The 12,915-nt window shown below is 44.8% G+C and overlaps 1 protein-coding gene across 1 annotated transcript in view; it reads left to right on the top strand.

The window, feature by feature from the left end:
• The first annotated feature begins 3,807 nt into the window (after positions 1-3,807).
• Positions 3,808-12,915, top strand: part of LMO4 (LIM domain only 4) — a 15,347-nt gene continuing 6,239 nt past the window's right edge. The window contains exons 1-2 of the mRNA XM_083620788.1: positions 3,808-3,940; positions 6,604-6,842. Of these exons, the coding sequence (XP_083476914.1) occupies positions 6,607-6,842 (236 nt within the window). The 5' untranslated portion in view covers positions 3,808-3,940; positions 6,604-6,606. The remainder of the gene's footprint in view (positions 3,941-6,603; positions 6,843-12,915) is intronic.

Below are 12,915 nucleotides of genomic sequence, written 5' to 3'. Positions count from 1 at the left end.
CAATATCAACATAATCAGTGCTAATACCTCCAGCTGCACTTTGGAGGAGTCCCATTCCATTGACCTCAGCCAGTGTGCCCTGGAGTAAGTGGTTTGAGGATTGCTGCCTTGATGATCTGTACCCTCTTCACTCTCTCCTTCAACAGGAAGAGTTATACTTGTTCATTATCAATAAAGTGGCTTAGAGAAGCCGCTCTAAATACAAATTAACCAAACTCCAACAACGGGGGTGGAGAGAGATGGACATTCAGAGTTAATACAAGAAAGTTTGGTAGTTCGGTGATGGAGCTAAATCTTTGCATGCACGAGGCCCTTGGCTTCTCAGTCAAGGAAAACGGGCAAATATCCATTTACCTGACTGCCTATGATAAGAATTGCATCTAGGTAAGCAGACATGAAAGCATTTCAAAAGTTGTTTCTCTTATGTCATAAATAGCTATCATGAAGTATGTGGGCAGTCATTTTTCTAGGTTTATCTGAAATACTAGGAAATGTTTCTACCCAAGAATTAAGACAGACAATTTTCCCTTCGGTAGGTAGCGCTTTCTACATGCCCATGCTGAGAAGCATAGCATGTCTCACAAAAAGGCACATGTGAAGAACCCTAAACTGGTTGTGATTTTCAGGATTGTAGGAGGTGCTGATACGGCCCTTATAAAGTAGAATGTATATAAAATCTGTTTTAAGAGCTGTTTAAAACCAACGCTATCACAGGCACTGTAAAGAATACATAGGTGGCACTATAATTTTATCAGAATGACTACAGTCCAGTTTAGGAAGATAAACATGAAAGGAGAGAGGCTTGCCTGCAAGCTAAATGCCGGAAAAGAGACACTGAAAAGGAGAGTCTATTTTTCCTCTCTCTTTTTTGTAGGGCAAGAGAAGAGTTTCGTTTATACAGCTCTCGTACAAACACAGATACCAAGGCTGTGAACCATGCCCACTTGCTTGGGAGCAGCAAATCTCCTCAAACTCACTTCTAAGTAAACATCTAGAGGACTTAAAGGAAAGTAAAAGCCCTTTTCAAAACTGAACTTCCCACTGCAGAGTCAAGTTCTCTGCTTCAGCACTCAGCAGGAAGGTGGAAGGAGTAGTATCGGAAAAGGAGTTATGGAAAATAGTTACAGCGGCGTTTAATGTTGGCTATCGGCACTAATCCTCTTTGGATCTGCCTTAGAGCTTAGCACTGGGGAAAGTCACAGTCCTGTCCAACTTGCAAAACCTGTTGAGCCAACGTCCCTGCTCCAAACCCCTCCATTTGAAGCCTCTTATGTGGTGCCACAAAGAGGAAAGATTGGGGAAGGCCAGGAGGGCAAAAGGTGGTAAAAGTGAGGCTTTGGAGGCATTATAGTTGTCCTCAGTTTTACTGAAGGCTACCCATCTATCTAGTGCAGCACACATTTGTTTAGACCCAGACCAAAGGAGCCAGCATAAAGCAGCTCACTGAATTTGGACTGGGGTTAACCGGGTTGCTCTGCACCAGGGAAGCGCTGGTCAAATAAATGCAAACACCGTATTTACTTGAATCTAATGCTCACCTTTTCTGGCCGAATTACGCCAAGAAAATTAAGGTGCACATTAGATTTGATGTCACATTTACATTTGCCAGCAAATACTTTTTTGGGTTTCAAGCTTCTGAAAATTGAAGTGTGCATTAGATTCAATGGTGCATTAGACCTGAGTAAATGCGGTAGGGTTGCCAGCTGTCCTGTATAATACAGGATTGTCCTGTGTTTCCATGTAAAAAGCTACATTCTGTATCATGGGCGTAGCTGAGATTTTTGTTAGGGGGAAACAGAGCTTTTTTTTCTGAAGATTGCCCACCAAAGTTCTTGAGCTTTTTAAAAAAATCTCAATAAAAATATACCCCAGCCCCCAAAAAGAGGACATTAGAAGGCAGCAAGCTTTCACTGGGGACAGGCATCTGCTGGGGGTGGGGAGAGCAGAACCTCAATTAATTTGAGTACTTTCAATGCTTTTCAGTACAGTTTTTGTGTGGATCTTTTGTGCCTCCCCTGTCCTGTATTGATAAGTTTTGTTCTGTATTTCAGATATTTTTCTCTCTCTGCCAAGTTAGGGCCATCCTGTTAGGCTTCAACAGATTGTAATGGATTGCTTGGAAATCACTTCAGGACCAGATTTTTTCTTTTAATTAAAAAATATCGTCCACCAGCCACCCCATCCTGATTGATTGAATTTATATACAGCCCTATACCCGGAGGTCTCAGGGCGATCCACGGAACAAAATCAGAATATAAAACCGCAAAATGTTCTGTATTTTGCCAGAATAAAGATGATCTAAATCTACTCGCAGGGTGGGGTGGGGGTATTTGCAAATGAATGAGCTTTTTGAAACCTGCAAAGCAACACTCTGCATGAAGGTGGTGGACAAGCGAGCGCCCAGATAAAAAGTGAGCATCTCGCCACGCTAATATTTCAAAGTTTCGTCGGGGTTAGTTCCCAGCAAAGGAAAAGCCCTCAAGGGGGGATTACACAGCCCCGCGCCTGTTACTTTTGGGCGAAAAAAGGAGAAAATTTTGTTCTCGCGACCCCCCGTTGCCTTGACGCCCCTGCGCGTTCTGCCCAGAAGTTTAAACTCCCAACGGAATTTAACGGACTCCGCTCCCAAAGGCGCGCGCAGGAGGCGACACCACAACCTAACCTCATCCTATCACGTCTTCCCCCCACCCTCCTGGCTCGGCTCCCTCAGGTGATTTTAAGTTTCCTGCGACCCTACGCATGGTTTGTGCTGGAGGGGGGGGGGGTTGCGTTCGAGTTTTAAGCGCGTGTTAATAAGTGCTTCTTCTGGTCCCGAGGAAGGGCGCGCAGAAGGACTGGGGCCTTTAATGACAGGAAGGACTGGTAAGCACGGCCGCCGAGGAGGAGACGGTCTGCCGGACGAGGAGCTGAGTGAAGCGGACGACGACAACGACGTCCTGCCCCCTCCTCGCTCGCTCGAGCTTCTGCCGCCCCGCTCGGCTCCCCACCTGACTCGGTTCCCTCCTCCTCCCTCCCTCCCCCCAGCCCCGTTCCTTTGTCCTCCCGCTCGCGATTGGCAGGTTTTATTATTCCGCCTCAACAAGCCGCGAGCGGATTGGCCGGCGCGGCTGTGACGCGAGGGGCCGAGCCGCGGAGTAGTTGGGGTTCTGCTCTGTCAGTAACACATGGGCAAGAGCGGCGGAGAGAGGCAGCGAGGAAGGCGCCAGCGGAGAGACGGAGGCCTCCTCTGCGCGCGTCCGGAGACGAGGCAGCGCCGCCCGGGGAGCCGCGGAGGAAGGAAGAAGCAGAAGAAGCCGCCGCCTCCTCAGTCGTCGCCGTCGTCTTAACAGCAACAGCCGCGCGCTCCGGCTCCTTTCGCTGCCCCACTCTCGGGACTTTCCCCCTGCGTTGGCCGTTGGCGACGAGAGGCTTTGGAAGCCGCCCGAGCCCCGCGACAGGGAGGTGGCGGCGGGAAAGAGGTGGGGGGGAAGCGCGAGCCAGCTCGGAAGTGCGGCCACATCTGCCAAAACTTAACCCAGCTATTGCAGCAGCAGCGAGAGCGGCGTCGGCGCCGCCGCCCGTGCTCGCCTTTTGCAGCAGCAGCAACAACCCAGCTCTGCATCTCCCCTCGAGGGGAAGCAGCGAGAGTAGGACGAAGAAGAAGCAGCAGCAAGGAAGGAAGGAAAGGAAAGGAGGGCTGGAGCAAACGCTTCCCGGACATTTCCAATACCACCACCTCCCTCCCAGCCCGGGGCTGCTTGCAGTTCCCTGACCCGGACGGAGGGTTGCTGCTCCGCGTAGCCCGGCGAGCGCGCTGGGTTTGCTCCGAATTGCTCCGCCGTCAATCGGGATCGAGCCGGGCCAGCCCACCAGCACCAACCCGCCGGTCTCCCCCTGCGAGAGCTCTCCCGAAGCTACAGCCACGTTGTCCACGGCCTCTTGCACCATAGAGGGGAAACAGGTAAGATCGTGGGCGCGGGAGTGGAGAAAGAGAGAGCTGCTTGGTGGTGCGTTGTTTTTTTTCCTTTTGGGTGATTGTAGCTGTTTCTCCTTTCCTCCCCCCCCCCCACTTCGTTGCGGTCCGGAGTGGGAAGTAAACACGGCCACCCCCGCCATCGCCTGGAATCAGATTGGGGGCGGGGGGGGGGAGAGAAGGAAACTGGCTGCACCTCCCGGGAGCCAAGCGGCGGCGGGGCCGCCCGCAGCCCGGCGTAGCGGTACAAAAGGCTGCCTGCTTTGCCCCGCGCTGCTTCTCTCTCCACCCCCCCCGCCCGGTTCTGCCTGGGAGTCGCGGAGGAGTTGGGAGGAACGGTCGCCCACTTTCTTTGTAGTAAAAAAACCCACTTATTTTGAAACAGTGGCAGGTTTGGAGGAGGAGGAGGAAAGGGAAAAAGAATAATCTTAAGTGAGGAATTTCTCTCTTCTCTCACTCTCCTTTCTCTTTCTCTCTCCCCCCCCTCCTTTTCTCCTCCTTTTTGTTCAGGGGAAATCTGATGAATCAACCTAATTAAAACCAAGCCGTGAATTAAGCATCCATATTTTTTTTTTGGTACTACAAATTGCAAGCTCTACGCTTGTCCCTCCCTTGGTCTCCATTAAAATCACCAGAGACGTTGTTAAAAGGAGGGAGGGGGTGTGTGTTTTGCCTCTAGCTGCCAGCTCTCCTTTCTGTTTCATTGCCTCTGTTCCAGGACCTAAATTGCTTGGCTGTGTAATTACCAGAGTAAGCCTATTTAAGTTAAAAGCTTTCCTTCTCTTTCTCTGCCCCCACCCCCCCAACTCCAAATGAAACTTGATGAGGGCCCGTCCTTAGTTATCAAGGGAGTCACTTTCTGGTCAGTCCTCTTGATTCATCTCTTTTAGATTTAATCAGCATTAAGGTATTGCTTGTCCTTAAGAGCTTTAGCTTAATGGGGTTACTGGATGCTTCTGTCAGTGTAGCGTTTCCTTTTATATATAATATTTACCTTTCAACAAAGACAGGGTGGGTGGGAGCAAGGCAGTGGGGCTTGTGTGGGGTGTTTTTGGTCTTGGAAAGATGGGAAGTAGGTTTAGCATACTTTAGGAATCCTTTTTGCTTTTAATCAGAAGTAAGAAATGCAGATTCATATTGCTGGAAATGGTAACAAAAGGCCATTCCATGAGTTAAATGCATCAGAAATCAATTTACATAAAGGTATATGATGCATTCAGAGAAATGCAATGCTAATGGCTTTTAGAGTGGTTCTCTTTCCCAAGTCTCGGGGTTTTTAGTTACAGTCTTAATTGGTGCAGTTCGCAGTCTGGTTTATTGTGTGGTCAACTGAACATATGATCAGGAGTTATTTTGAAGGAAATCCTGTTTTGTTTGGTCCTTTTAATTTTTTTTTAAGTGGCCTATTTTAAGGACCCTGAAGCTTCTGTTGTAACTTAGTTGGGCAACTAAGTGGCAGGAAAAGTTTGCCCTCTCCTCTTCACTCTTTCGCTTCTGAGGTATATGTCTTAGCAAACAGCCAGATGCTTTAGCTTGAGCATGGACAGCTTACAAAGGACAAAGGGAAAACACACTGCTTAATTGGCAGTAAATAACTTGATCTTTTTATAGTGCAAATGACTGAACAGTAGCCTGTTCGACTACTGGATTTGAGGCAGAGCAAATTAATCAGTTTGGAGTAAGCTTTATGAATTGGTTCCATTATTAATCTCCCTGTTGCCCTGCTTGTACAAAGCATTTATTAGAAAGTGAGAAACACACTTGTGGGCTTGCATGTGTGTCTATTTCCACCTCCACCCCTCCCCAAGCAGCACTTTTACAGCCAGCCATGCTAGCTGTTTCCTGAGTGGGGCATGCTTGATTGTTCTGCCACTCTGCTTTTACGCAAAACTTTTTTTTTTAAGGGCAACAAAGCGCTTAGCATTTAAATTGCTGATCAAGGGCAGATTAGTGAGACAAAAGTAGATGTGTTTGTATAGGAAGTTAACAGGCTTCTGAAAGTTAAGTGATCTATTATTATCCAGTAAAGCGTCCTTTGGGAGGAGGACCCCACTTTCATTTGATCTTTTGAAGAAATAAATAAATAAATAGGGACGATCCTGGCTGAGCCCTTGCAGATAACAATAGCATGAAAAGGGAGACCTTGAAAAACTAGTTTCACAACTTTCTCACAGTTTTCTCCGGAGCTTATACTTGCCTCTCCTGTAAAATAGAACCAAACAATCCCCAGAATCATTCCCAGCTGGTGAGCTACAGCTGCACTCCCCAAGAGTTGTGGTCAGGGATTGTGGCCTCACTCTGGCTGTTTTTTTATGCCATTTTCATTTTAGGACTGTGGGGCCCAGCAATTTATATCTGGGAGGGCCATGTAGACTGTGAGACTCCAGGTGTGTGTACTTTCCTGGCAGCAAACAAAGCGGGGGTCACTCTAAGTTTGACAGCAGTATTGCAAGCTAAAACTGTCATTGAGCACCACCAGCCAACTTGGAAGGGGAGGCAGCTAATTAACCCAGAACAAAGGCTCTGAAAAGTAAACAAGTTGCTGCTATTCCCCATCTTTCTTGGGCTGGGAGGGGCAGGTTGCAAGAGCTCTTAGTCTGAGAATCAACCCCTTCGTCTCATTTTTCTTTATTTCTTATTCCCTTATCCAGACCATGGTGAACCCAGGCAGCAGCTCGCAGCCTCCCCCGGTCACCAGTGGCTCCCTCTCATGGAAAAGATGTGCAGGCTGCGGGGGGAAGATTGCTGATCGCTTCTTGCTCTATGCCATGGATAGCTATTGGCACAGCCGGTGCCTGAAGTGCTCCTGCTGCCAAGCCCAGCTGGGAGAAATTGGTACGTCCTGCTACACTAAGAGCGGCATGATCCTGTGCAGAAACGACTACATCAGGTGAGAGAGACACAGGGGAAGTTAGGCTGGTTTGCTGGTTTCTTGAATACACCACTCCATACTTTTCCTATGAAGCAGAAGGAACTGCAGGCCAGAAATACCTCTGGTTGCAAGGGGTAGTTCAAAACTAGAAGCCTGATTTAATGAAACAATCCTTTTCCGGGATTACAGTAGAAAACTTTGGTAGATGGCTCAAGGAGAGGTGTGGTAGAATAAAACTCCTAAAGTGACCCTAAACTTTTAAGAGAGAAGTCCTGGTTTAAAACAGTTGGCTGCCCAAAGCTACTATGGTAGTGGGGCAGAAGGACGCTTGTTTGGAACCTAAAGGGGTGAGAGCAAGCATAGAGTTTGCTAGAACAGTGGCGGGAAAAGGCTAAAACAGTGAGAGAGCTACCCTTTAAGTATCTGATTTATTATATTATTATTTGCATAAGCACCTTTAAATGAAAATGGAATGACTCATTCTCTGTATTCATTGTGAAAGAGTTGATTAATTGTTGGAGGGACTGTGACCGTCTCCTGTGCCAAACTCTGCACACCCAACACAGTGGTAATACATGCTTTCCTATTGCTGTGGAGCATATCTTTCAGTATAAAAGTGAACATGTGTATAGTTTGATCAATGTTTAAAATATTTCTTATTGCATCCAGTATTCTGCATCTCCTCCACTTTGCATAACAAAAATGTGTTTGTTTTCTTCTCCCCACCCCCACTAGTTTTAGAGCAATTAATAGAAAGAATTTAAGAGGTCCAGGTGCCCATTCAATCTTTTCAGGTGAACTCAAGCTCCTTTAAACTCATTTTGAAAGGAGGCATTTTGAAGGATTACACATTTAATTTGAGTAAATGACTTGATAGACTGATGCACATGAATGCTTTGAGGAGGTGTTCTAGTTCAGCAGCCAGTAATTAAACAGCCCCCTCCCACCTTCTTTGGCATATAAAGAATGTGAGGTAAAGGCATATGGAGTTTTTTTCTAGATAGTCTTGATTTTCATACTTAGAATAGATTTGAAAAAGTATCCCAGTTCTTGGAAGGAGTGAGCAAGCTTTAGTGGTTAAAATCATCTCTTTGTGCCTATTTTCAAATACTTAGCTATAAATATTTTGAGCCGATTTCTTCTGGAGTTTGTACATTTAACTATGTAACAACTCTGTAAGTTGCATACTAAATATTACTTTGTTCTGATTCTGGAGGCAACAGCATTTTGAATCGGTGACACCAATAAGGAGACCCTTTCTTGTTCTGATAATGGCTCTTCTTTATGCTAGCACCTTCAATCAGCTAAATAGAATACAGAAAACAAAATGGCAATAGAAAGGTTTTAAGGGATTGCAGCATTCATTTTGCTAAGTGTGTGGATTTTTAAAGTAAATGCTTGAAAATCAGTGTGTGCAGGCTTACAGCGATGCGTTCTTGATCCCTGTCCGAAGCAACTGCATAAGCGAGACAGAATTCTAATTAAATAGAGCAGAACGGTTAGAAAAAGAGGTTTGTTTGAAGTGGAAAAATTGACACTACTGTTCAGATTCAATGAACAGTACAGATTTCGTCTCTCTCTACTAAAACCATCAAACAAACCTCTTCTGATCACTACTAATTAAAAAGAGAAGTTGTCTACTGTACCCCTAAGGCAAGTTCAGGCCAGCTTATTGGAATCTCTGCCTCAGGTTTTTGTGTGGCCAAAACTTATTACAGTTTTAATATAGGCTATTATAAATAGGGTGCTTTATCAGATGGTAAATTTGAACTGATTTTGTTCCATCAGTCTGACTCTTCACTAGAACTGAATAGCTTGTCCAATAAAATATGGATACTTGAGTGTGCACTTCTGGAAGCTTATTTTTTCCATAGGATAAAGGTCTACTGACCCAAGTACATAAAGTTCCAGCATTTTCATCTGTGACTCTGATGACTCAGACATAAGTAGCTACATGTCCTAATCTACTAACAAACAAGATGCTACCATTTTACAAGTGCTCTTCAGTGTGTGTGGTTTTTATTGAGGATCATGTAGGAAAATATATAGAAATAAGTCGTGATTTTGTTCTTTTGACTGCTTGCAGAAATTTCAAAGTTGATCTTAATGGGACATTCAATGAGATGTTTGTCGTAAAGCTGAGAGACAAATTGATCATTCAGCCTCTGAGGTGATAGGGACTGACTGATGGAAGTCTCTTGATAGGACAAGACAACTGTTTTTGTTTTTTAAACCACCACTATGGGCCTCTACAACTAAATCTGGGTAGTGGCTTTACCAAACCAGCCTTACCTTATCTAAGGATTGCCACAGATTTTATTGGCAGCAGAGGGCTGTGGGGTGTTCATGTAAGTAAAAGGATGGCAATACATTGACTCTTCTCTGACCCCTTAACTCACAACCATAGTACCCTAAGCAAAGGAAGAATTTATTTGGAAGGGAGAAGGGTGATGGGCAGCCCTCCCAGCTATGAGATTCTAGATAAAGCAGCAGCGTGGCAGTGAATCTGCACAATTAAGAGCTTTAATTAGTGTCTCCTCCATTTTCTCTTAGTTCTGATAGGTTTTATCTAATGAGATCTCGTCCCTGGCTTAGATCTGCCTGGAATGACGTGTCCAAAATGAATGAGAGCTGTGTCGCAAACAAAACATTTAATTAACAAAATTGGCCTTGGAGAGAGCAAGAGAGAATAGGCTGGGGGGGGTGGTTGAAAGAGGTGGTGGGGAGGGAGAAACAAACTAGGCTTTTCTTAAAGGGCTAGTGCTGCTTGAGAACTTTTTCTGTACAAATGTCTATTTAATATGATTGTAATCTCTTATATCCCACCTGGTGTTTGCTACTGAGGTGGCAGTGGAAATATATTTTTGGGTTGGCGGGCAGGTGAGGAGCATATAGCCTTGCCTAGATCATGAGAGCATGGTCCCCCCCCCCCAAAAAAAAGGGTTCGTGGCACTGTGCTTGACATGCCGGGCGGCAAGCACCTGATTCCCATTCCAACAGGCAAAAGATGTTCTCTGTTCTCCTTGCTGCTCATTGCCATTCACGTGGGCTGTCTGTCCACAGTATGAGCCATTTGAGGAGGGGAGGAAAGGGAGGGAGCAGCCAGGCAACGAGTTCATTTTTCTGGTAATCAACAGCAAGCTGCTATATTCAGGGAATGCTGTCCCTTTAATTGAACAGGCTAGGTAATTAAATGGCATTTTTCCAATAGGACGTGCTAGGTAAATCTAATAGTTGGTTATTTAATATCACTTTGAAGTCTGCCCACTCAAGCACAATGACAGCACAGGAGCATGTGAACTATTAGCTTGGAAAAAAAATCCAGGATCTCAAAAATTAATTAAATCGCATGCAATTTAGGGGGAACGTTTATCTTGATTTGTCATAACAGAATTAATTCAAGGCCTCCAATTCACTTGGGGGCAGATCTGTTACTCTGAATTAACCAAGCGTAATTTGGCTGATATTTTTTCCTCTCTCTTCCCCCTTTCTCTCTCCCTCTCCCTCTAATGCAGCACTTGCACAGCCGCCTTCCTCCCCCTTAAGTATCAATAGCTTCTGGTGCTTTTAAGGTGCTTGGGCTGTAGTTATGCTGAAGTACCTTTAATGGACTTGGCTGTAGGCATAATTTTTTTGCGTAGCCTTTGTTACATCTGATACAGCTGGCACAGAATTTGGATCCGGTATAGGAAATCTGATGGAAAACCAATTGCTTCTGGATCAGTAGCTTTGGATGTGCTTTTCTTTCAGCTAGGAAGTTTGGATGCTTCTGGGTACAGATATGTCGCCCCCCTCCCTTCTCCTCCTCTCTCTCCTCTCCCCACCCATTTCAGGGGAAAATTGAACTGCGGGACTGGCAATGCAAAACTCCTTGTGATGCAGAGCTGTTTGGTTTCCACAGCATGGTAAAAATCCCCACACTGCACCTTACTTTTCTGTAGTTTATTTTAAAAGTGTTCCAGTTGAATAAATAGAAATTTTCAGCTCGCCCCACCACCTCACATCCTCTTGTTCCCATCTCATCACCTCTGCCCGCTTCTAAAGGTTTTGAATGAGGAAGAGAGTTTGGATTAATTTAAGGTGGCATTACATAATGCTGCAAAATGTAGGACCTTTCATCCATATATGGAACATCTCAGTGTTGGTGATTGATTGTGTTGCCCAAATGTTGAAATATTAACAACCTCTTTGGACTCCAAGACCCAAAGAGAGGAAATTGAAACCACTTCTGTCATCGCAATTAAAGAGTCCCCTGGCTTTAATTAGCCTGACCTGGGGTATCTCTCCCCCATTGCTGGAGTTAAAGAGAAAAGAGCCCATTAAAGTCCAGTCTGAGACCGATAGTTACTTAATTGAGCACCTAAAGCCTCCAGCCTTTTAAATTAAATACTGTCCTGGACAGTCTCCCTGATTAGCTAATTAACTCTCCTCTCTCACAGAACCCATATAAAAACAACTTTTCAGGATGAGGGTAGTTAACAATGATTGTCTTCCTCCATGGTGAAACAAAAATTATCTGAAGCTTCTGATAAAGTGCCTCAAAATAAGAGTATTCTCATTAGTAGGAAAGAAAAGAAAAGCATCTAAAAAAAGTAACGGGCAAAGTCTTGGACATTTGCTTCAGTAGTAGCCTAACCCTGCAGATTACGTAGACTGCCTTAAGTTAGTTTTGGCTGTGACTTCCAAAAATTCAAATTCTTTTAGAACGAGGCTGGCTCTGTGTGTGTGTGTGTGTGTGTGTGTGTGTGTGTGTGTGTGTGTGTGTAAAATGATGTACAAGTAGCTTTTGGGATTACATTTTTGACTTGCAATTATTAAAATTTAATTTAGATGCACAACCACCATTGCTCAGGAAAGGTTGTATGATACACACATACTTTATGAAGAGAATGTGTCACAGTTAAAGCTGTGATTAAAAATGATTTTTAAATTGTGTGGCGCGTTTGAAATCCTCGCCTCTTCCACAGGAGGCTGTGAAAGAGGGTTTTTTCTCTCTCTTGCCTCCTTTAAAAGAGGGGTGTGTGCCTGTGTGTACTTATGGGAAGAGAGTATTCATACAGCTATGAGATCTTCCTTTTGCCATTCTAGAAAAGCTTCCGTTGTAATTTTTGCTGCCACTTTAGTCACAGTTCTGCAGATGGACCTAAATATGCCTTTCTCGCTGCCTCTTTAAATGACTTCCTTCTAGAACGTTGCCACTGATAATGGGGAGTGGTGGGAAGAATACACATAGTGGAAGCTCTCAATGAAATCGGTTGTCCTTGTAAATACTTTGAAGTGGTCCTCCTGATCCAGCCGATGCTAGAATAGCATCCATCTACTTTTTTTTCTGGATGGTTCAGCCCTTTTTAGGCTGGAGGTCTTGGCAGTATATTAGTTCAGCTTTCCCTTTGTACCCATTCTGACTCGCAAGAAAGTGTCAGTGTGTTGCGGATCTCAGACTAATTAGTTTTGAAATGGAGTTTTGATTGAACTCTTCAAATCGATGCTGCTGCAAAATTTGTTTCTCAGGCTTCCTATTAAAAGCCATCTTAAGGGGCAGTTTTACTACTCTCCCTGTCGTTCAGTCGATACATTTAATACCAACTTACAGGCTATTTTCAATAAAGTGGCGACAGCAAATTAGTAGTTTGAACATGACAAGCCTCCCTCTGCAAGCACTGATTCTGGAAAACTCAAAGCAATTATTTTCGTCCCCCCTCCTTGATACGGAGGCACGCAGCAAACATTCAGATCACAGCATTTTCAGTAGTAACGCGTCCTCCAGACTGATACACAAGCACGAATGTATGACTTTACTATTGGGCAAAAAAGGCAATGGAAATAATTAATATTATGACACCAGTACATTTATTTTATAGATGCTATTGCACTATCTCTCCTCCCCCCCCCAAAGCACCCAAATCTTAAGCCATGGGAGGGGGAGCCTGCCAGCTAGTTCAGATTCTTCCTTCACTATGAGATGGTCCATCATTGTAATAGCTGTGGGTGCAGTGAGAAACTGCAGAAAAGCAAACAAGAGAGAAAAAAGCCATTTTTAAAATTCTAGCATACATATTCTGTAAAAGTGGGAGATCAATATTCATTAAAG

This window comes from Podarcis filfolensis (genome assembly GCF_964270895.1).
Source record: "Podarcis filfolensis genome assembly, chromosome: 6".
NCBI classification, from domain to species: Eukaryota; Metazoa; Chordata; class Lepidosauria; order Squamata; family Lacertidae; genus Podarcis; species Podarcis filfolensis.
This window is presented reverse-complemented; position numbering and strand designations above follow the sequence as displayed.